This window comes from Lithobates pipiens, unplaced genomic scaffold (genome assembly GCF_037356315.1).
Source record: "Lithobates pipiens isolate NorthernLeopardFrog02 unplaced genomic scaffold, aLitPip1_a1.2 Scaffold_23, whole genome shotgun sequence".
NCBI classification, from domain to species: Eukaryota; Metazoa; Chordata; class Amphibia; order Anura; family Ranidae; genus Lithobates; species Lithobates pipiens.
In genome coordinates this window covers 26,933,130-26,958,115 of record NW_027507785.1, presented here as the reverse complement: position 1 = coordinate 26,958,115, position 24,986 = coordinate 26,933,130, and the positions used below count along the sequence as shown (strand labels likewise).

General features: G+C 45.4%; 1 protein-coding gene across 1 annotated transcript in view; it reads left to right on the top strand.

Moving 5' to 3' along the window:
• Positions 1 to 740: 740 nt before the first annotated feature.
• The window catches only part of GAB2 (GRB2 associated binding protein 2), a 287,634-nt gene continuing 263,388 nt past the window's right edge, over positions 741 to 24,986 (top strand). The window contains exon 1 of the mRNA XM_077451378.1: positions 741 to 1,060. Coding sequence (XP_077307504.1) covers positions 947 to 1,060 — 114 coding nt within the window. The 5' untranslated portion in view covers positions 741 to 946. The remainder of the gene's footprint in view (positions 1,061 to 24,986) is intronic.

Sequence of the window (24,986 nt, the reverse complement as noted above, 5' to 3'; positions counted from 1 at the left end):
AAGTAGCGATTGTGCCGTGCTGCATATGTGGCAAATCGCAACGCGTGACGCTTGCCGCTCAAAAAAGGAGCAGGAGCGCAGTGCGTTGTGGTTTGCTGCGATTGCAGTGCGATTTATCGCCTGGCAAAATGGCGGCACGATTGGGGTGCCCATTAAGAAGTAATGTCACAACAGTGTCGTGCGTTATGGTTAGCTGCAATCGCAGTGTAATTTATCGCGTGGCAAAATCATGGCGGGATTAGGGTGCACATTAAGAAGTAATGTCATTGCAAACGTGTCCCGCGTTTTGGAATCGTGGCGATTGCGCCCCCCCCCCCCTCCCCGGCGATTCAAATCGCCTTAGGTGTGAATGGAGCCTTAAAGAAGTCGTATACAAGCCGCAGCGAAGTCGGATTTAAAGTCGCGGCAGTGCGTTGGCTTCATATCGCCTTCACCTGTCCTACGTCCCTGAAAAGGGACCGCAACGCAAATCTCTTTTCAGAGGCATGGCGACTGAGCCGCACGTCATCTTGTATTCCGGAACCCTCCTGATTCTATATAAAAAAAAAAGAATCATTTTTGTAGGAAAAGGGAAAAAAATCTTTGCAACAATGTAACGTTCCGACTTCCCGACTTCTGTCACCCTCTATATAGGAGTGCAGGCAGCACAGGCTGTTAAAGCCCAGCTCAGGCCACGCCCACTCCCGGAGAAAGGGTGTGGCCAGCCGGGTAGCTGCTTGGGAAACACAGAGAGACACAGACAGTGGCAGTTTCCTGCTGGCGGAGAGCAGATGTAGGAGAAGACAAGAGAGCCAGCGAGGAGGATGAAGGGGAAAAAGCTGATGAGCCCAGCACAGTGAGGGTACTGTGTGCCCTACACACAGGGGGTCCTGTGTCATCCGGACATCCCCTCCAAGGAGCGCCCCCCCATGGCACTGCCCTGACAACTGGTCCCCTCTGATGCTGGATGACAGATCTGGACACAAGGCTCCCTTTCTTATCAGGCAGGATGAGTGAAGGAGAAGTGGTCTACTGCGGCTGGCTGAGGAAGTCTCCCCCCGAGAAAAAGTTGAGGAGATACGTGAGTACCACCGCTACTTATCCCATAGACCCCTCGTCCCTGGAAAAGTCCCCGCTTCTTCTTCCTATATCCTAAAAATTATTATTTTTTTCTTTTTTTTTTTTTACATATATAATGTAGGGTTGCGGTTTCCAGGGACACTCTTTGATTTGTAGGACTTGTCCTTGGAAACGATCAATGGTCCCTGGAAAAGTCCCTGCTTTTATAATGCAGGGTTGGGTTTTCCAGGGACGCTGTGTGGTTTGTAAGACCCGTCCCTGTGAATGGCCTGGTGTCCCTGAGAATGACCCGGTGTCCCTGAGAATGACCCGGTGTCCCTGAGAATGACCCGGTTTTCTCTAACCGACTATGATCTGTGATATAGAATGTAGGGTTGGGTTTTCCAGGGATGCTCTCTGCTGTTTTGAAGGACCTGTCCCTCAGAATAATCTTCTGTCCCTGGAAAAGTCCCTGCTTTTTCTATATGCTATAAAATGTGGGGTTGGCTTTTTTTTTCCAGGGACGCTCTGTGGTTTGTAAGACCCGTCCCTGAGAATGACCCTGTCTTCTCTGACCGGCTACGATCTGTGATATAGAATGTAGGGTTGGGTTTTCCAGGGATGCTCTCTGCTTTTTTGAAGGACCTGTGCCTCCAGAATAATCTTCTATCCCTGGAAAAGTCCCTGCTTTTTCTATCTATTTAAATGTAAGGTTGGATTTTCCAGGGATGCTCTCTGCTTTTTTGAAGGACTTGTGCCTCCAGAGTGATCTTCTGTCCCTGGAAAAGTCCCTGCTTTTTCTATCTGCTATTAAATGTGGGGTTGGCTTTTTTTTCCAGGGACGCCCTGTGGTTTGTAAGACCTGTCCCTGAGAATGACCTGGTGTCCCTGGAAAACGCCTACACCTGTTTTCTCTGACCGGCTTCAATCTATGATTTTATAACATGTGGGGTTGGATTTTCCAGGGACGCTCTCTGGTTTTGGAGGACACGTCCCTGGAAACTATCTGCTGCCCCTAGAAATGATCTGCTGTCCCCTGAGAAAAAGTCCCTTCTTTTTCTATCTGCTATGAAATGTAGGGTTGTGTTTTCCAGGGACACTCTTTGATTTGATGACTTGTCTTTACAGGTGATCGATGGTCCCTGGAAAAGTCCCTGCTTTATAGGGTTGGGTTTTCTGGTGGACGCTCTGTGGATTGCAAGACCCTGTCCCTGTTAAGGATCTGGTGTCCCTGAAAATGGCCCTCTTTTCACTGACCAGTTCCAAACTGTGATTTTATAAAATGTAGGGGTTGGGTTTTCCAGGGACACGCTCTGGTTTTGGAAGTCATGTCCCCGGAAATTATTTGCTGTCTCTAGAAATTATCTGCTGCCCCTGAGAAGAGTCCCTGCTTTTTCTATCTGCTATAAAATGTGGGTTTGGCTTTTTTTTCCAAGGGAAGTTTGCAAGACCTGTCCCTGGGTAGGATCTGGTGTCCCTGAAAATGTCCCTGTTTTTTTTTATTTTTTTATTGCAGGTACAATCTGTGATTTATAACATTTTGGGTTGGATTTTTCCAAGGACAATGATTTACTGCCCCTAGAAATGATCTGCTGTCCCTAGAAAAGGCAGGGACTTGTCCCAGCTTCTATTAAATGTAGGGTTGGGTTTTCTAGGTATGCTGTCTGCTTTTGAAGGACTTGTCCCTCAGAATGATCTTTTGTCCCTGGAAAAGTCCCTGCTTTTTCTATCTGCTATAAAATGTAGGGTTGGGCTTTTCCAGGGACGCTCTGTGGCTTGTAGGATCTGTCCCTTAGGAATGAATGATCTGCTGTCCCTGAAAATGGCCCTGGTTTTTCTGACCTGCTGAAATCTGTTTTTTTTTTTTTGTTGTTGTTTTTTTTAATGTATGGTTGGGTTTTCCAGGGACACGTTTTTGCTGTCCCTGGAAATGAGTTGCTGTCAATAAAACCGTGCCTGTTTTCCTGACCTGCTAAAATCCGTGTCTTTATGAATTGTAGGGTTGGATTTTCCAAGGACACGCTTTAATTTTGTAAAAACTGTCCCTGGAAATAATCTTCTGTACCTGGAAATTATCCTTTTTTTTTTTTTTTCTGACCTGCTAAAATGAAAGTATTTCATTTTGTACGACCTGTCCCTGGAAACAATCACCCGTCCCTTTAAAAAAAAAAAAAAAAATAGAAAATATAGAAAAGTCCCTATTTTTTTTTCCAATCTCTGACCTGCTAAAATCGGTGTTCTTAAAAAGTGTGGACATCTCTTGATTTGTCCTTTGGATATAATCTGCTGTCCCCGAATATGAACCAGCTATTTAATTTTATTATACTGTTCAGTTTTTAGATTTCCACTCTGTGGATTTGTAGATTTGTCCCTGGAAATTTTTGGTCTTTTTTTCTTTTTTCTTTTCATGGTCGATTCATTGATCTGATTTCAGAGTATTTCTAAAAAAATTGTCCTTGGAATTTTTTGAGGCATGTGTTTCCGGGCCAGCTATTGTTATATCGCATGATCAATGCTTTCTTTGCCCGTCCGATCTATACTTATTTTTATATTTTTATTATTATATTATTTATATATTTTTATTATTTATTTATTTATTTTGATCTGATTTCAGAGTATTTATTAAAAATTTGTCCTTGGAATTTTTATGAGGCATGTGTTTCCGGGCCAGCTATTGTTATATCGCTTTATCAATGATCAATGCTTTATTTGCCTGTCAGATCTATACTTTTTTTTATTTTTATTATTATTATTATTATTATTTAGATATTTTTATTATTTATTTATTTAATATTCATTTTTTTTTTTCTCTTCTATTGGAAGGAAAAGTGGTTCCAGCACAGACATTGGAACCATACAGAGAACCAATATAAGATTAATAGAGGATTATGGGAAAAGGTTAGGAGGAAATAAAATGTGAAATTTGAATTCAATGTATTTGTTAAACCTCAGTCCCTGGAATTGTTTTTGGTCCCTGGAAATGTCTTGTGAAATGAGGATCCTCTCCTTTGGTGTAATACCTCCATGTCTGGAGATGGCATTTCAAGAAAAAAAAACGAATTGCAGTGCCGTGTGTCCTCTCTGACTGTCCTGCTCTTCAATACGTTTTTTCTCAGCCCCATAGACTTCTATAGGATCATCTCAGCCTTGTAGACTTCTATAGGACCATCTTAGCCCCCACAGACTTCTATAGGACCATCTCAGCCTTCTATATGATCATATTAGCTCCCACAGACTTCTATAGGATCATATTAGCCCCACAGACTTCCATAGGACCATCTCAGCCCCCACAGACCTCTATAGGACCATCTCAGCCCCCATGGACTTCTATAGGACCATCTCAGCCCCCGCGGACCTCTATAGGACCATCTCAGCCCCCACGGACTTCTATAGGACCATCTCAGCCCCCACGGACTTCTATAGGACCATCTCAGCCCCCACGGACTTCTATAGGACCATCTCAGCCCCCACGGACTTCTATAGGACCATCTCAGCCCCCACGGACTTCTATAGGACCATCTCAGCCCCCACGGACTTCTATAGGACCATCTCAGCCCCCACGGACTTCTATAGGACCATCTCAGCCCCCACGGACTTCTATAGGACCATCTCAGCCCCCACGGACTTCTATAGGACCATCTCAGCCCCCACGGACTTCTATAGGACCATCTCAGCCCCCACGGACTTCTATAGGACCATCTCAGCCCCCACGGACTTCTATAGGACCATCTCAGCCCCCACGGACTTCTATAGGACCATCTCAGCCCCCACGGACTTCTATAGGACCATCTCAGCCCCCACGGACTTTTATAGGACCATCTCAGCCCCCACGGACTTTTATAGGACCATCTCAGCCCCCACAGACTTCTATAGGACCATCTCAGCCTTCTATAGGATCATATTAGCTCCCACAGACTTCCATAGGACCATCTCAGCCCCCACAGACCTCTATAGGACCATCTCAGCCCCCACAGACCTCTATAGGACCATGTCAGCCCCCACAGTCTTCTATAGGACCATGTCAGCCCCCACAGACTTCTATAGGACAATCTCAGCCTTCTATAGGATCATATTAGCTCCCACAGACTTCTATAGGACCATCTCAGCCTTCTATAGGATCATATTAGCCCCCACAGACTTCTATAGGACCATCTCAGCCCCCACAGACTTCTATAGGGCCATCTCAGCCCCCACAGACTTCTATAGGGCCATCTCAGCCCCCACAGACTTCTATAGGGCCATCTCAGCCCCCACAGACTTCTATAGGGCCATCTCAGCCCCCACAGACTTCTATAGGGCCATCTCAGCCCCCACAGACTTCTATAGGGCCATCTCAGCCCCCACAGACTTCTATAGGGCCATCTCAGCCCCCACAGACTTCTATAGGGCCATCTCAGCCCCCACAGACTTCTATAGGGCCATCTCAGCCCCCACAGACTTTTATAGGACCATCTCAGCCCCGTAGACTTTTATAGGACCATCTCATCCTCGGTCCACTGCTAACTATTCAGCATTGTGAGGGGCCAAAATTGCTCTTTCCACCGCTGATTATTCGGCATTGGGAGGCACCAAGATAGTCCATTCCACAGCTGATTATTCTACATTGGAAGCACCAAAAAAAAAAAAGAGAGAGAAAAAGTAAAAGTGATGTGTGGGGTTATCTGTATGTTGAAGTTGCTCGCTGTAATTCTGCGGTGGAGAGCGTTGGAAAGTTGCTCGCTCATTGTGTCTGTAGTCGGTCTGGCGGGGTGGGGAGGGTGTACAGTTAGGGAGATCGCATTGCACCTGTCACAGGTGCACAGGACTCACATTGTAAACACAAGCACCTCCGTCAGTTAACCCTTCCCGTGCCGCGCCCTCCCCCGGGCGGTGCGCTCCAGTCACTGTGGGAGTCGGTGGTGGGGGTTAATCTGGCCGGGTGGGGTTCCCCTCTGAGCACTTTGGGATTTTCTGCTCCCATTGTGCTCCGTGCAGCGCGCTGCCGGCTTGCTTTGTGAGCCATTTGAATGAACAATCTCTACACAACTAGTCGGACAAGTTGGTGAACGCCAGGTGGATTAACCCATTACAGGCCACTCTGGGGGGGTGGAGGGGTTATCCAGGAGAGCCATAGACAGCATTGCAGGGAAGGGGGGGGGGGGGGGCGGACGCAAAGTCCCAGGTGACGATAATGGACACATCTTCCCTTGCTTATCTAATAAGCTACACAGATTTTAGATATAAGGCGCACCTGCACATTTGCACTCATTCATCATCATAGAACTTGTGCGCAAGCTTGCGCACAACAGCCCGGGCAAAAAATAAAGCCCGGGTCCATTTTAGTGATTCCCTGACCCCTTTCCTATCTAATAAGATTCCCTAAAGATTTTTAATGAAGTGCGCGCCCATACCAGACAGAGTTTGCGCTCCCATCCATCTTTATAGAATCTGTGGACACGCTTGCGCACAATAACCTAAGCGAGAAATAAAGCCCACGTTTATTTTTTGCTTTAGAACCTTTTAGTGATTCCCTCACCCCTTTCCTTTCTAATAAGCTTCCATGCAGATTTCAAATGAAGTGTGCAGCATTTGCGCTCCCATCCATCTTCATAAAACCTATGGACAAGCTTGCGCACAACAGCCCCAGCAAAAAATAAAGTCCAGGATCATATTTTTTTTTTGCATTTTTCTTTTAGTGGTTCCCTCACCCCTTTTCCTATCTAATAAGCTTCCGTGCAGATTTTAAATGAAGCGCACACCCGCGCCGGCCAACATTTGTGCCCCTATTTATCCTTATAGAACTTGTGAACAAGCTTGCGCACAACAGCCCCAGCAAAAAATAAAGTCCAGGATCATTTTTTTTTGCATTATTCTTTTAGTGGTTCCCTCACCTCTTTCCTATTTAATAAGCTTCCACGCAGATTTAAATGAAGCGTGCACCCGTGCCGACCAGCATTTGCGCTCCCATTTATCTTTATAGAACCTGTAGACAGGCTTGCGCACAACCAACCTGAACAAGAAATAAAGTTGGGGTTTATTTTTTGCATAAGAACATTTGTGGTTCCCTCACCCCTTTCCTATCTAATAAGATTTCCTAAAGATTATAAATGACGCATGCACCCACACCGGACAGAGCTTGTGCTCCCATCCATTTTTATAGAATCTGTGGACACGCTTGCGCACAACAGCCTAAGCAAGAAATAAAGTCCAGGTTTATTTTTTTGCTTTAGAACCTTTTAGTAGTTTCCCTCACCCCTTTCCTATATCATAAGCCCCCCACGCAGAATTTATATACAGCGCGTACAGGCACCAGGCAGCGCTTGCTCTCCTATTCATCTTCGTATAACCTGTGGACAAGCTTGCGCACAACAGCCCGGGCAAAAAATAAAGCCCGGGTCCATTTTAGTGATTCCCTGACCCCTTTCCTATCTAATAAGATTCCCTAAAGATTTTTAATGAAGTGCGCGCCCATACCAGACAGAGTTTGCGCTCCCATCCATCTTTATAGAATCTGTGGACACGCTTGCGCACAATAACCTAAGCGAGAAATAAAGCCCACGTTTATTTTTTGCTTTAGAACCTTTTAGTGATTCCCTCACCCCTTTCCTTTCTAATAAGCTTCCATGCAGATTTCAAATGAAATGTGCAGCATAAGTGTGCAGCATTTGCACTCCCATCCATCTTCATAAAACCTATGGACAAGCTTGCGCACAACAGCCCCAGCAAAAAATAAAGTCCAGGATCATATTTTTTTTTTGCATTTTTCTTTTAGTGGTTCCCTCACCCCTTTTCCTATCTAATAAGCTTCCGTGCAGATTTTAAATGAAGCGCACACCCGCGCCGGCCAACATTTGTGCCCCTATTTATCCTTATAGAACTTGTGAACAAGCTTGCGCACAACAGCCCCAGCAAAAAATAAAGTCCAGGATCATTTTTTTTGCATTTTTCTTTTAGTGGTTCCCTCACCTCTTTCCTATCTAATAAGCTTCCACGCAGATTTAAATGAAGCGTGCACCCGTGCCGACCAGCATTTGCGCTCCCATTTATCTTTATAGAACCTGTAGACACGCTTGCGCACAACCAACCTGAACAAGAAATAAAGTTGGGGTTTATTTTTTGCATAAGAACATTTTAGTGGTTCCCTCACTCCTTTCCTATCTAATAAGATTCCCTAAAGATTATAAATGACGCATGCACCCACACCGGACAGAGCTTGCGCTCCCATCCATCTTTATAGAATCTGTGGACACGCTTGCGCACAACAGCCTAAGCAAGAAATAAAGTCCAGGTTTATTTTTTTGCTTTAGAACCTTTTAGTAGTTTCCCTCACCCCTTTCCTATATCATAAGCCCCCCACACAGAATTTATATACAGCGCGTACAGGCACCAGGCAGCGCTTGCTCTCCTATTCATCTTCGTATAACCTGTGGACAAGCTTGCGCACAACAGCCCGGGCAAAAAATAAAGCCCGGGTCCATTTTAGTGATTCCCTGACCCCTTTCCTATCTAATAAGATTCCCTAAAGATTTTTAATGAAGTGCGCGCCCATACCAGACAGAGTTTGCGCTCCCATCCATCTTTATAGAATCTGTGGACACGCTTGCGCACAATAACCTAAGCGAGAAATAAAGCCCACGTTTATTTTTTGCTTTAGAACCTTTTAGTGATTCCCTCACCCCTTTCCTTTCTAATAAGCTTCCATGCAGATTTCAAATGAAATGTGCAGCATAAGTGTGCAGCATTTGCACTCCCATCCATCTTCATAAAACCTATGGACAAGCTTGCGCACAACAGCCCCAGCAAAAAATAAAGTCCAGGATCATATTTTTTTTTTGCATTTTTCTTTTAGTGGTTCCCTCACCCCTTTTCCTATCTAATAAGCTTCCGTGCAGATTTTAAATGAAGCGCACACCCGCGCCGGCCAACATTTGTGCCCCTATTTATCCTTATAGAACTTGTGAACAAGCTTGCGCACAACAGCCCCAGCAAAAAATAAAGTCCAGGATCATTTTTTTTGCATTTTTCTTTTAGTGGTTCCCTCACCTCTTTCCTATCTAATAAGCTTCCACGCAGATTTAAATGAAGCGTGCACCCGTGCCGACCAGCATTTGCGCTCCCATTTATCTTTATAGAACCTGTAGACACGCTTGCGCACAACCAACCTGAACAAGAAATAAAGTTGGGGTTTATTTTTTGCATAAGAACATTTTAGTGGTTCCCTCACTCCTTTCCTATCTAATAAGATTCCCTAAAGATTATAAATGACGCATGCACCCACACCGGACAGAGCTTGCGCTCCCATCCATCTTTATAGAATCTGTGGACACGCTTGCGCACAACAGCCTAAGCAAGAAATAAAGTCCAGGTTTATTTTTTTGCTTTAGAACCTTTTAGTAGTTTCCCTCACCCCTTTCCTATATCATAAGCCCCCCACACAGAATTTATATACAGCGCGTACAGGCACCAGGCAGCGCTTGCTCTTCTATTCATCTTCGTATAACCTGTGGACAAGCTTGCGCACAACAGTCTGAGTGAGAAATAAAGTCCAGGGATTTTTTTTTTGTATTAAAACCCTTTAGGGGTTCCCGCACCTCTTTCCTATCTAATAAGCCCCCACACAGATTTTAAATACACCGTGTACACACACAGGACAGCGCTTGCGCTCCCATTCATCCTTATAGAAACCCATGGACAAGCTTGCGCACAACAGGGGGGAATCTTCCACTGGGGACACTTGACAAGGTGACAACAGGGGAAATCTTCCACTGGGGACACTTGACAAGGTGACAACAGGGGAATCTTCCACCGGGGACACTTGACAAGGTGACAACAGGGGAAATCTTCCACTGGGGACACTTGACAAGGTGACAACAGGGGAAATCTTTCAGTGGGGACACTTGCCAAGGTGACAACATAGGAAATCTTCCAGTGGGGACACTTGACAAGGTGACAACAGGGGGGAATCTTCTACTGAGGACGCTTGCCAAGGTGACAACAGGGGAAATCTTCCACTGGGGACACATGCCAAGGTGACAACAGGGGGGAATCTTCTACTGAGGACGATTGCCAAGGTGACAACAGGGGAAATCTTCCAGTGGGGATACTTGCCAAGGTGACAACAAGGGACATCTTCCACTGGGGACACTTGCCAAGGTGACAACAGGGGACATCCACTGGGGACATTTGCCAAGATGACAACAGGGGACATCTTCTACTGGGGACACTTGCCAAGGTGACAACAAGGGGAATCTTCCACTGGGGACACTTGCCAAGGTAACAGCAGGGGATATCTTCCAGTGGAGACACTTGCCAAGGTGACAACAGGGGACCTCTTTCAGTGGGGACATTTGCCAAGGTGACAACCGGGGAAATCTTCCACTAGGGACACTTGCCAAGGTGACAACAGGGGACATCTTCTACTGGGGACACTTGACAAGGTGACAACAGAGGGAATCTTCCACTGGGGACACTTGACAAGGTGACAACAGGGGACAAATTCCACTTGGGACATTTGCCAAGGTAACAACAGGGGACAACTTCCACTTGGGACATTTGCCAAGGTGACAACAGGGGACATCTTCCAGTGGGGACACTTGCCAAGGTGACAACAGGGGACATCTTCTACTGGGGACACTTGCCAAGGTGACAACAGGGGAAATCTTCCACTGGGAACACTTGCCAAGGTGACAACAGGGGAAATCTTCTACTGGGAACACTTGCCAAGGTGACAACAGGGGAAATATTCTACTGGGGACGCTTGCCAAGGTGACAACAGGGGAAATATTCTACTGGGGACGCTTGCCAAGGTGACGAGTGGAACTCTCTCATCTAAAAGGGCATTTCCTTTAATGTGGGAGATATTTTCTCTTACTTCCTGCTGTGTTTATAGAATAGGAAGTGAAGGGAAATCTCTCCGATGGGACAAAGATGGCAAAAAAAAGACAGAAGTTTTAAAGTACGACCAAAGGCAAAACTTTTTTTCATTTTGGATATAGCAAGGGAAGAGTTATAACCCCCTTTTTAGTTTTCTTTTTGCCACCTTTGCCTTATTGGGGAGGCTTTCCTTCACTTCCTGTCCCATAACCAAAACAGGAAGTGAGTGGAAATCCCTCCAAAGTGATGGTTGTCACCAGAAATAGTCTCCATTGGAAGAATTCCCCCCTTTTATTCCTGTTCTGGTGACAACACAAAATTTGGGATTTTCTTTTGCTTTTCGGAGATAACGGTCACCAGAACAAACGGTGAGAGTAAATCCCACTAATGGGGACACAGCGATAAAATCCTGACAGGTGTTCTAATTCCTCTCCACTCTATACAAAACACACAAAAAACAACTTTTGCCTTTAGTTATACTTTAACCACCACTCTGTCCAAAGATCATAAATGTCCAATTGACAGCTGTCTAAGACAGGGTTCCCCTCCCTTTGGAGAGACGTCTTCTCACTTCCTGTTGTGTCCCTGGGACAGGAAATCAATGACAAACCTCTCCATGGGACATTGACATACCCCCCAAAAAAATCCCTTTCTGTATCCAAAAACAATTTGACTAATTTTGCCTTCTAATAATACAATGAAAATACTTTTCTTTGGCTCCTTCCACCTGGAGAGCAGTGCAGGGAGAGGAGCACCTCGTAGGGAAATGAGTCGGAAGTGAAGTCTTGATGTCTGGGACAATTTGTGACATGGCTGAGGGCTTACAACCGTCATCTTTTATTTCCCAAAATTCAAATTTGGAAAAAAAAAGAACTGCTGTTGTGACCCCCGTCAGTGTTCCAAGTTGTCCCACCCCCGGCACTGTCACTTTTACTGAACAGTTTGGTCTGCATGTAAATGAGGTATACATACATTACCAAAAGTATTGGGACACCTGCCTTTACATGCACATGAACTTTAATGCCATCCCAGTCTTAGTCCGAAGGGTTCAATATTGAGATGGCCCACCCATAGCATCTATCCGGACGCATGGATTTTAGTGGGAGGTTCACTGCAGCTGGAAGTATGGCGCTGTGTACAGGGCATGTCTGGATGTATGGCGCTGTGTATAGGGCACGTCTGGAAGGATGGTGCTGTGTATAGGGCATGACTAAAGGGATGGCGCTGTGTATAGGGCATGGCTGAAGGGATGGCGCTGTGTATAGGGCACGGCTGGTGGGCTGGCGCTGTGCATAGGGCATGGCTGGTGGGATTGCACTGTGTATAGGGCACGGTTGGCGGGATGGCGCTGTGTATAGGGCACAGTAGGCCTATGTATAGGGCATGGCTGGAAAGATGGCACTGTGTATGGGGCACGGTTGGTGGGATGGCACTGTGTATAGGGCACGGTTGGCAGGATGGCGCTGTGTATAGGGCACAGCTGGAGGGATGGCGCTGTGTATAGGGCACGGTTGGCGGGATGGCATTGTGTATAGGGCACAGTTGGCGGGATGGCATTGTGTATTATGCACGGTTGGCAGGATGGCGCTGTGTATAGGACACGGTTGGCAGGATGGCGCTGTGTATAGGGCATAACTGGAAGTTCTGAGGTTGTATAATGTGCTATCAGATCGTAGAGACCTGGAAGGACAGGCTGGTAGGAGATGCTGACATGATGGGTACAGACGGTGCTGACATAGACTGTACAGCCTCCAGGGTCTGCCTGATACCAGAGAGAGACTATCAGATGTCCATTGTCCTATCACTGCTCCGGGTGGGGGTGGGGGGATAGTTTTCCAGCAGACGCATGTAGAAAAAAAACATTGGTGACCTTGAAGCTGCTTCTCCATCACTGGTATTGTCTGCTGATCAATAGATGTGTTCTAGAGCCAGGATCTGTGTGCCGATCGGTAGTCTGGTTCTAGAGCCAGGATCCATGTGCCGATCAATAGCTGGCTTCTGGAGTCAGGATATGTGTGCCGATCAATGACTGGGTTCTGAAGCAGGATCCAAGTGCTTATCAATAGCCAGGTTCTGGAGCCAGGATGAATGTGCTTATCAATATTCAGGTACTGGAGCCAGGATCCATGTGAGGATCAATGGGTGGGTTCTGGAGCCAGGACCCATGTGCTGGTGGGTAACTGGGGTTCTGGAACCAGGATCTGTGTACTGATCAATAGGCATGTTTCTGGAGCCGGGATCCGTGTGCTGATCAGTAGCTGGGTTCTGGAGCCGGGATCCATGTGCTGATTAACGACTGGGTTCTGGAACCAGGATCCATGTGCCGATCAATGGCTGGGTTCTGGAGCCAGGATCCATGTGCTGATCAAAAGCTGGGTTCTGGAGCTAGGATCCTTATGCTGATCAATGACTGGGTTCTGGTGCCAGGATCCAAGTGCTGCTCAATAGCCTGGTTCTGAAGCTGCGTTCCATGTGTTTGATCAATAGCCAGATTCTGGGGCCAGGATCCATGTGCTGGTGGGTAACCGAGCTTCTGGAACCAGGAAAAGTGTACTGATCAATGGCTGGATTCTGGAGCCAGGATCTGTGTGCCGATCAAAAGCTGGGTTCTGGAGCCAGGATCAGTGTGCTGATCAATGGCTGGATTCTGAAGCCAGGATCTGTGTGCTGATCAAAAGATGGGTTCTATAGCCAGGATCTGTGTGCTGATCAATGCATGGGTTCTGGAACCAGGATCCATGTACTGATCAATGGCTGGATTCTGGAGCTGGGATCCATGTGTCAATCAATGGCTGGGTTCTGGAGCTGGGATCTGTGTGCCGATCAATGGCTGGGTTCTGGAGTCGGGATCTGTGTGCCGATCAATGGCTGGGTTCTGGAGTCGGGATCTGTGTGCCGATCAATGGCTGGGTTCTGGAGTCGGGATCTGTGTGCCGATCAATGGCTGGGTTCTGGAGTCGGGATCTGTGTGCCGATCAAGGGCTGGGTTCTGGAGCTGGGATCTTTGTGCTGATCGATGGCTGGGTTCTGTACACGGGGAGCAATCTCGCTGTTTCTTATCCCTGCAAAGCCAGGATGAGAAACTTAGGAAGGCCATACACGGTGCACACTTTCCTGCAACCACAGGGGAATAAACAATTGTCTTCTCCCGGCAGGGGAAGCTGTACGCGCCGCGAGAAGACAGTGCTTAGCGGTAGCGATAATTGCAAGAGAATCTGGCACGCTGTTTGTACCCAATTTGATTTATCGATCAACTTGGTACATTCAGGCTGCCCATTAACGGTTTGAATCTCGGCCGCTTCCTGCTGGACTGGCTGAGATTTGAACCGTGTATGGCCGGCCTTAGAGGTCGATTGGTAAAAGTAGCACACTGTATATTTAACTCCTTGATTTCCCCTAGATGTTAACCTCTTCCCAACCAGTGTCATTAGTACAGTGACAGTGTATAGTATTATCACTGATCACTATTAGTGTCACTGGTGGTGTCAGATTGCCCGCCGCACTATCACAGTCCCATAATAAGTTACCGATCACCGCCAGCAGTATTCTAAAATAAAACAATTTCACAAAATTCCATTATCAAATCTATACCGTAGTTTTGCTATAATGTTCACGCAAACCAATCAATATATACTTATTGTGATTTTTATGTTACATTTTTTTTTTTTTTTTTTTACCAAAGGCATGTAGCAGAATACACTTTGCCCAGAATTTATGAAGAAATTGGATTTTTCTGATATCTCCTTCCAGGGTGCTTCCTGGAAGGTTCCTAGAAACAACATTAGCGTTAAGTAATGTAGGTCTTTTTTTATTTTTATTTTTTTTATAGCAGAAAGTAAAAAATATTAGTGTTTTTCAAAATTTTTGGACTTTTTTTTTTTTGTTTATATCGCAAAGTTTGGGTACAATGTTGCATAACCGCATAGTTACCAGTTAAAGTAGCGCAGTGCTAAATAGTAAAAAAAAATTGGCCTGGTTGTGAAGTGGGGGGGGGGGGGGGGGGTAAGGTCTTCCGGAGCTGAAGTGGTTAAGTTGGCCATACACCGTTCCAATTCCAGTCACTTCCTGAATAATTCACCGTCTCCCGCCAAACATCCCTCTGATTGGAGGATCGAAGAAATGGGAGCAGAAAATTGCTGGCAGGACAGCAGCTGCGTCCAATCGGATGCAGCCATTGTTCACGTTATTTTAAATGGGCTTTACCGAACGAAAGCCCCATACACTCTTAGAAATTTGTTCGTTGAAGATTAGCTGATCACATGATTCTGCCTTTGCCCAAAAAAAAAATTTATAAAATAAAGATGAAATAATCCCCATCAGATTGGGGCTCATCCTGATCATCTCATTAATATGCGTCCGCTCTATACTGGCCAATCAGAGCCGAGCGTAGACTCTCCATAATTCAGCGGCTGAACGTTTTCTTTAAATTGGCAGATTATTCCTTTTATTTTTTTTTTTTAATAAACATTATCAGATGCAGCGCATCGGATCTGTTTCTCTTTAATTAAAGCTGCCTATTCATGGCGGGACACTTTTAATTTGCCGCGGATTAATAACTTTATTATGAAAGGATTCTTATCTCGTTTTCCCATTCTGATACTTTCACCGCGTTCCATAGAAACTTGGGGAAAAAAGGGGCGTGCTTCTAGATCAGCGGACCTATTTCACTATATAGTCACTGAGGGTTAGACATGTGCAATTTATTTGGTTCCGAAATTTTTAACGCATTTCGACAATTTTGTTTCATTCGGAAATATGCGAATTAACGAAAACCCGTTTAACGAATTTTTCCACATATGCGGAAATTAAAAAATCCAGAATAATGGCTAACTAATAATAACTATTAAATAATAGGCGAGAGAAAACCGCCGCTCCCAGGTGAGTCTCACAGACCATAATCTTCAGAGCATGCTGCAAAACGTGGGGTGCACGCCGTGCCACTGCCAGCAGAAAACTAGTAGAACCAAAAAGACAAATGGCTGCACTCCCTTGCGATTGCAAAAAGGCTTTATTGATGTCCAAAAATAAAAAAAAAGCAACAAAACACAGGCAGGGGAACAAAAAGGTTGACGCGTTTCACACAGGATTCATGCTTTCACAAAGTGCGAATCCTGTGTGAAACGCGTCAACATTTTTGTGTTTCCCTGCCTGTGTTTTGTTGCTTTTTCACGAATCCCGTGTGAAACGCGTCAACATTTTTGTTCCCCTACCTGTGTTTTGTTGCTGCCAGCAGAAAACTGGTAGAACCAAAAAGACAAATGGCTGCACTTCCTTGCGATTGCAAAAAAGTCTTTATTAATATCCAAAAAGCAACAAAACAAAGGCAGGGGAACAAAAAGGTTGACGCGTTTAACACAGGATTCGTGCTTTGACAAAGCACGAATCCCGTGTAAAACGAGTCAACCTTTTTGTTCCTTCTTATGATTTTTGGATATCAATAGAGCCTTTTTGCATCACAAGGGAGTGCAGCCATTTGTCTTTTTGGTTCTATTAAATTTATAGGTATTGGAATTTCCTTTCAAATTTGGCTGTTAGTGAACATAACCAATACAAATGTATCCAAAGTTACGAATTATCTGAAATAACGAATGCCGTATATCTAAACGAATGGAACGTAATAAATTAATAATAAGAAATAACAATAATATTAATAATAATAATAAAAACTTTTTATTATTAATTTGTTCTGTTCCATTCGTTTAGATGCAGCATTTGTTATTTCGGATAATTCGTATTTGTTGCGTTCACTAAGAAATTTGAATCCCAATGCCTATAATTTAATAGTTATTATTATTATTATTATTAGTTATTATTAGTTATTCTTTTGAATTTTGGGATTTTCTTTCTTATTTTTGGATTTTCAAATTTTACGAATTGCGATCATAACAAATGACCTGAAAAACGCCTAAATGAAACGAAAACAAACACATTTTTCGGCAGCGAATCTGCCTGGTGCGTGTGCTTTAAAGGGCAGCGACTGATTCACCACCAGTGAATGTTTAGTGAAAGTCCTATTCACTGATTTATAAATGAATAGTAGTAACCCTGTTGTGTATAGTGTCTAAAAGTATGCATGCAGTCATAAGCATCTCCGCCACTTCCCTTTGTGGCGTTGGCTGAGGTGGCAGTGAAATCAGCAGCTTGAGCCGCAGTTTTACTGCTCTCTCTGCCCCACTGAACAAGGGCATGTTCTATAAATACATCCTTGTGTGTGTGTGTGTGTATAGCATCTAAAAGCAAGCAAGCATGCAGCCATAAGCATCTCTGACACTTCCCTAAGTGGCGTTGGCTGATTGGCTGAGGTAGCAATAAAATCAGAAGCTTGAGCCGCAGTTTTACTGCTCCCTCCACCGCACTGAATAAGGGCATGTTCTATAAATACATCCTTGTGCGTGTGTGTGTGGCATCTAAAAGCAAGCATGCAGCCATAAGCATCTCCAACACTTCCCTAAGTGGCGTTGGCTGAGACGATTCTCAGCTCATCTCATGGTAGGAACATCCCTGAACCTCAGTTGTCGAGTGTGCCTCACTTGAAAGTAAGGGGGTTGTTGAAACAAGTGGCTGGGGGGTGGTAAAAGCAGGCAGTTGAGCCTTACCCCCCCCCCCCAGGGTGCATGCAACCAATCAGGAGTTTACACACTTGCTGCAAAAAAATTAAACAGCATGTGCCTTTTGCCCACTAGTGAATGTTTGGTGAAAGTCACATTCATTGCTTTATTAACACGCCCTTGTGTGTATAGCATCTAAAAATCAGCATGCAGCCATAAACGTCTCTGTACCATCCCTAAGTGGTGTTGACAGTTACAAATTGATAGCTCATCTCATGGCAGGAACATCCCTGTGAGTGTGCCTTACTGAAAGTAAGCGCTTGTTCACACAAGTGGCTAGGGGGTTGGTAAAAAAAGGTGGTTGAGCCCCCCCCACCACCCGACTGCACAAGGGTGTGCACCCAATCAAGAGTTTACACAGCTAATGCAAAAATTAAACAGCATGTCCCTACCACCACCACCACCCTGTTGAAAAAATGCATGCAGCTGAGTTAGTAATGCTTATGGCGCCGCTCAAAGCAAAAGAGGAGCCTCTTCCCTGGATCTTCAGTAAAGCGGGGTGCTGGCATATTTATGTGCCAGTCCAGTGACTAAAACTTGTGTAAAGTGCTTGCCGTTTTCCTGTTAAAAAAAAAAAGAGTAGAGAGCGGACTCGGCCTACCGTTTTGCCCCGCCCTGTGGTGGGAGGACGAAACGTGTCAGCAGGCCTAGCTCGGCAGAGACATGTAGGCTGAGGCAGCTGAGCTTCCTACTCTTTTTGGTTGGACCGAAGAGTGGCGATCACTTTACACGCATAAAGGGCATGCGACTGATCAGGAGTGAACACCATGTGCATCTAGAATGAAGCCTGCGGGCAAAAGCGTCTCTGACACCACCCCTAAGTGCCACCGACGGTTACCAATTCACAGCCCAGCTTATGACCGGAACATCCACAGACCTAAATGGTTGAGCGTGCCTTCAAGTGAATGAGAAAATTCCACAACCCCGTTATTGGACCACAATGATGTGAATGGACCCACAGGTCCCATGTCGATGGACCGACGGGCCACGGCCTTTGAGATTAGTCTGAGATGCTTTTGGCAACAGAAATGTATTGCAGGCGGAGTTGACCTGGTTCAGCTGCTTTTGCATTCCTGTAGACTTGTATAGGGAATGGAGGACACTTCTAAAACAAACGGAAGCCCCTCGGCACTGGCCTGGACAGTCATAGTGGGTTCCGTGGTTGTCTGAATAACAAGGCACGATATATATATATATATACTGTATATATATATATGTTCAATGATATTACCTAGATCATGGAAATGAAATGGGCAGTTGACCCGGTGACAGTTGGGAGGCTGGTTATTTATAGTGGAGCTTCCATGGGTGAAGGAATCTTGTGGGCGTTGGATGATCTCATCCTGACCTTTCCTGGTCATTTCCAATGATGTGATTGTGGTGAAGCCTCTGTAGGAGCTTCCATGGAATATAACATACACGAGTGATCAGCCATATTGTGCGCTGCGTTTTATGACTCTGCAAGGTAATGGCTTGCGTGTCATTTATAGAAGCAAAAGGAAGATGTTCAAGATGAGTGGAGATGTTCAAGTCAAGATAAAGGCCATTTTATGGCCGTAGCTGCTCTTTCTGATGACTGGTTCCTGGATCTACCATGTGCGGGAAGAAGAGAGCGGTCAGCGGCAGAACTCGTCTGATCTATTGTAAAAGGATGGTGTACAATAGAAGTCGGTGCTGCAAAATTCAACTTGGTATAAAGCCTTTTATGAATCCATTAAAGAATCTGCAACGTGACTGCATCCCGAAAAAGATGCCGGCCTTCTTGTACATAGCTTAGCTTCTCTACTATAATCTAGGAAAATTAAGTAAATTGGCAAATACAACTTTATTTCCTTTCACTTGCTTTCCATCAAAAACTCTTTTGCAACCCTCAACTTGTCTGCTAGTTCGTATTTCCGGTTTGATGACTGTCTGTCCATTTTCAAGCATAGAACTGGAGTACTTAAAACCGAGGAGTAACTAGAATTGTCAGGGTCCTGGTCCAAGAAACCATGAAAGACCCCCCCGCCCTCACACGCGCTCTGGGCCCTTCCCTCTGATCCCCTGACCCTTTACCGAGATCGCCCTTACATCCACCCTACATTAGAGTCTTCCCTTACATTAGAGCCCCCTTTTCATCAGAGTTCACCTTTGCAGTACATCATAGTCCGCAGGGTTCCCCTTTACAGTGCAGACGGGAACTCTGCGGACCCCGATGTAAAGGGGAACTCTGCAGACCCTGATGTTAAGGGGAACTCTGCAGACCCTGATGTAAAGGGGAACTCTGCAGACCCTGATGTAAAGGGGAACTCTACAGAACCTGATGTAAATGGGAAGGCTGCGGACCCTGATGTAAAGGGGAATGATGCAGACTCTGGTATAAAGGGGAACTATGATGTAAGAGGTTCTCTGGTCTCTAGATACAATATTGTTCTACAATACATAGTATTCTTTTAGCACTTTATTTCTGAGTCTCCATAAGTAGAGGATTTTGCACATTTTGTATATCTAATTAATCGGATAGTACCCGGTTTACACATCTATATGAGAGCACTTTGTGTGATTAGGATTGCACTTATTTTGCACATTATGCATGAGAGCACTTTATATAACTAGTGTCATATGAAGGGTTTATTTAAACCTTTTGGAAGGTACATTTGTAACAATTTTTGGACCATTATTGATTTTAGCGCACTAATACTTTGTATAATTTTATAAAGCAGGGTTAGCTGATTGGCTACCATGCAGAGCTGCACCAGATTTTTCACTCTCCAGTTTTAGCAAATAAACCCCCATATGACCAATGCCTAGGACAGCCACCTGGGAGGGGGTCCCTCTACACCAGGGGTCTCCAAACTGCGGTCCAGGGGCCAGATGTGGCCCTTTGCTAGCTTTTATCCGGCCCTTGGGGCACTATTCCTCCCACTGACACCAAAAAGGGGGCACTATTTCTTCCACTGATATCAATGATGGGATACTACCTTCTACTATTAGGGACACTACTCCTCCTACTGACCACCAACCCAGAGGCCATATTTATTCTCACTGATGCTGGGCCTGGGACATTTTCTTCCCCCGCTGGCCACGGTCCGGCCCTCCTAAAGTCTGAAGGGCAATAAACTGGCCTTTTGTTTGAAATTTCTTTTGGAGACCCCCTGCTCTACACCATGGGTAGGTAAACAGTGGTCCTCCAGCTTTAGCAGCACTACAAGTCTCATGAGCTACTGCAAGACTCTGACAGTCACAAGCATGACTTCCGAGGCATAGGGCCACAGTTTTCCTACCCCTGCTCTACAAACCATGGGTGCTCAACCTGTGGCCCTCCAGCTGTGAACCACAAGTCCCATCATGCCTCTGCCTTTGGGAGTCATGCTTGTAACTGTCAGCCTTGCAATGCCCCATGGGACTTGTAGTTCTGCAACAGCTGAAGGGCCGCAGGTTGAGCCCCCATGAATTCTACACTCATTAGGAAAAGAGGAATTCACCATATTTTATTTAATGGTTGAAGGTGACCCCCCTCCCCCCCCCCCCCCCCCCCCTTTAGTCGATTATCTCCCTGTCTATGATTTCCATAGGACAGACTGATAAATGAGGCCTTTTGTATCCCGATTTTTGCCTGGTGTGTAAACTGATCTCCCCTCCCGGCAATTATTTGAAGTGACCTCTTAATTTAGCTTCCTACAATACGTGTCACTTCATTGATGTGTCATCAGTAATGTCCAACCTCAACCTCCAAATTATACCGCTTAGAAGCTTGGATACTGACGCATAGCGCCATGTTTAACTCCTTGTTGCAAAGAATTGAACTAAACCTGTGATCTGCTCATTCAGGGCGAAGCAATCGGTTTGCTGTAATCCCCCCGTATACCCCGTGTAACATAGATCTTTCAGCGACGTTACACATCTGCATCAATCTGTTCCTGACATGTCAAGATTTACGGTAACCATGAAAGCTCCACCCTTATAAAGCTACCCTGAGCTCCAGTCAAGTGACTTTGCCTAGGCTGAGATGTCATCAAGTCTGCTGCAGGCAGGTGGAAGCATTTCCTCAGTCTCCTTTCCTCCAGTGACCAGACTGCAACATTAAAACTTTGTCGCACAGAACCAAGAACCAGCACAGGCGTCAAATTGTATGTGATTGCGTGATCTCTGAGCCAGCATCTTAGTCCAGGAAGGCATATAGAAGTTGAAACCGGAGAATACAAAATCTGGTGCAGCTGTGCATGGTAACCAATCGGCATCTAACTTCCGCTTTGTTCAATTACGTTTTCCCAATAAAACCTGGAAGCTGATTGGTTTCTACGCAGAGCTGCACTAGATTTTGCACTCTCCAGTTTTAGTAAATCAACCCCATAGTGCCTCTGTATGATGCCTGAACAGAGATGGTGTCATGCCTTTGGAAAGAAAAGCAGATGTCAAGGGGAGTACTGTGTTCTCTGTGAGGGGTAATACATTCCCGAGCGCGTCAAACCGCTACTTTGAAATCGCGCAACTTCACTTGAAGTCGCACGATTTCAAAAGACGAATGTCAGTGCGATTTCAGTTGCGACCTGCACAGATGTCTATGCAAGTCACACCTGGTTTAAAGGGATGAGGGGGCAACCCTATGTGAGCTTCTCACAGTATGCATTAGAAGCTGCAGCAAGTCAGAAAAAGCCCCCCTCATTTCATGGCTGGAGGATATCCATCATCCCCTTGTACTTTACTCCCCCCCCCCCCCCGCCGGACTGTACCCGGCCCACCCCGTTCCTTCATTGGATCACCACATATGGAATAGGTGTTTTTAAATTGTCAGACCCATTCAACGTAACTCCAAACGAAGGTGGAGGATGGTTGCCCAGCACCTGATGTACATATCATATGGGATGGTGAAGCATAATGGCGTCCAATGTCTTGGACGCCATTATGCTTCACCGTCCCATATGAGATCATTGAGATTGTACATCAAGTGCTGGGCAACCATCCTCCACCTTCATGGAGTTCCGTTCAATGGGTCTGACCAACACCTGTTTCATATGTGGTGATTTTTGACCCTCTACTTTTTAGTATTGCGTCTCATGATTTGGTAACTCTCCCTCGGGCCGGCGAGACTTGATCTACACCTGTCCTTAACGTTACCTCATTTTATCTGCAGTAATAACTTGGATTACGAGCATAGGTGGGAGAAGGAAAGTTGGACAGGATAGACTGCGGAAAGGTGTTTAAAACTGTCCCGATTTGTGAAGTCTTATCAGGATCACCTACGCATTAGTCACCTGCCAAACAATCGACTTACCCATAAATACTGGTACTCCTGGGTGGAGGTTCCTCATCCTTGGACCCCAGCACGCACACAGGCACCCCACCCCATCTTTTGGTGTGGGGTGTTTTTCAACACCATTTGGGATTCTGTAGCCCACTGTAAGGATCTATGTCGGCCATTGCATGATGTGTCTGCGGAGCCAGGCGTGGGGTCATGGAATTCCCTTTCTTTTAACTATGTGGATATTTATGTGCTGTGCCAATGGTTATTATATGTAAATTTCTCTTTGTGAACCCTGATGAAGGAAAGATTTTCCGAAACGCGTCTGGTTCAGAGAAACTACATGATCTCTCGTTGACAGTTTTTTATACCCATGTTTATGTATCATTGTATTTCAACACTGTGTATATTTCATGTTTTGTGATATATATATATATAATATTTTTTTTTTTTAATATATAAATAATTTTTTATATTGATTGAGAATTTTCCTATGTGTAGTAGTGCCTATAAACTCCCACCTTAGGGGTCTTTCATTCTTTTCTACGGATTACGAGCATAATTCGTTCCAGAAGCATGCTTGTAATCCAAAGGACTCGTATATCAAAGCAAGTTTCCTCATAGGAACCTCAGATAATCCGTTCCACAGCCACTGCCGGTCTACGCAGTACCGCATGTAGCCAGCGGTGCGGGGGCACCAGAGACATTCGGAGATGGAACATCTCCGAGAGTCACCGTCACCACCGCACCCCTGGTCAAATGCGGTACTGCACACCCCAGCAGCTTGAATCCCGCTCGCTTTGCAAAAAAAAACGCTCGCAAAGTGCGTCAGAATGAAAAAAATTGCTTGTGTTGTGAAACGCTCATGAACAACGTTACTCCGAGGTTCCACTGTATGTTGGATAGTTGAGCCATATGCCACCAGGATGATATAGCCTTTAAAAGAGATTATTCTAATGTTCATCTGTACCTGTATATACGAGATATGAGGTCCTGAGAAAGCCGGTGACTGCGCAAAACACGTCAACCTAATTTCCCAATCTTGGCAAGACTACCATGTTATACATTTTCCATCTCCCTAGTTGGATGGTGATTGGTAGTATCAATGTCCATGCTTATATGATGTATGTTTTTATTGTATTTTTTTTTTACTGGATGAAATAAAGATTGACATTACATTTTTTAACATTATCCTACGTATTTGTGATCACTGGAGGGGTATTTAAAATCCTACTATGTATTTGTATATTGTGGGGATGAGACCCTCCACTGGCACTATTTTCCATTTGGAACCATCCGCACACACCCAGCACAGTGCCACACAGTGCCTTGCAGCACTGGGGTGCCCGTTTTGAACCCCAGCCACGACACTACCCGCATGGATACGAAAAGAAAAAAGGGTGGCCCCTTAGGAGTCACACATCCAAGAGAGCGGCAACCTCAACGTGGACTTCAACCAGGCCACCACGACTGGGGGCATGACTTGGTTGGAGTCCAGGCTGAGGTTGCCACTCTCTTCACCTCTCTAGGACATCTTGGATGTGCGACTCCTAGGAGCCACCCTTTTTTTCTTTCGTACCTTTGCAGGAGCTAGGACGGGCTCCATCCCCCGTCAGCACTGCGAACAGCAGCTGTGGATGCACTATCTGCATATCCCCCTTTCTGCCACACACATCCCTTTTTTCAAGTCACCGCCTGCATGGAGTTTGCATGTCCTGTGTGCTTGCGTTGTTTTCCTCCCGGTGCTCCGATTTCCCACGCTCCAAAGACATTCTGGTAGGTTTAATGGCTCCTGCGTAAATTGGTTCTAATATGTGTATGTATGCATGTGGGATAGGAGTCTTGGATACACACGGTCGGACTTTCCAACGGAAAATGTGCGATTGGATCGTGTTGTCGCGAAATCCAATCGTGTGTGTGGGCTCCATCGGACTTTTTCCGTTGGAATTTCCGACACACAAAGTTTGAGAGCTGGATCTAAAATTTTCCGACAACAAAATCCAATCGTTTAAATTGTGATCGTGTGTATTCTGACGGGCAAAGTGCCACGCATGCTCAGAATAAATTACGAGACAAAAGCTATTGGCTACTGGCCCTCTTTATAGTCCCATTGTACGTGGTTTACGTCACCGTGTTCAGAACGATCGGATTTTCTGGCAACTTTGTGCGACCGTGTGTATGCAAGACAAGTTTGGGCCAAAACCCGTCTGAAAAAATAGACGGATTGTATCGTCGGAATGTGTGTACAGGGCATTAGATTGTAAGCT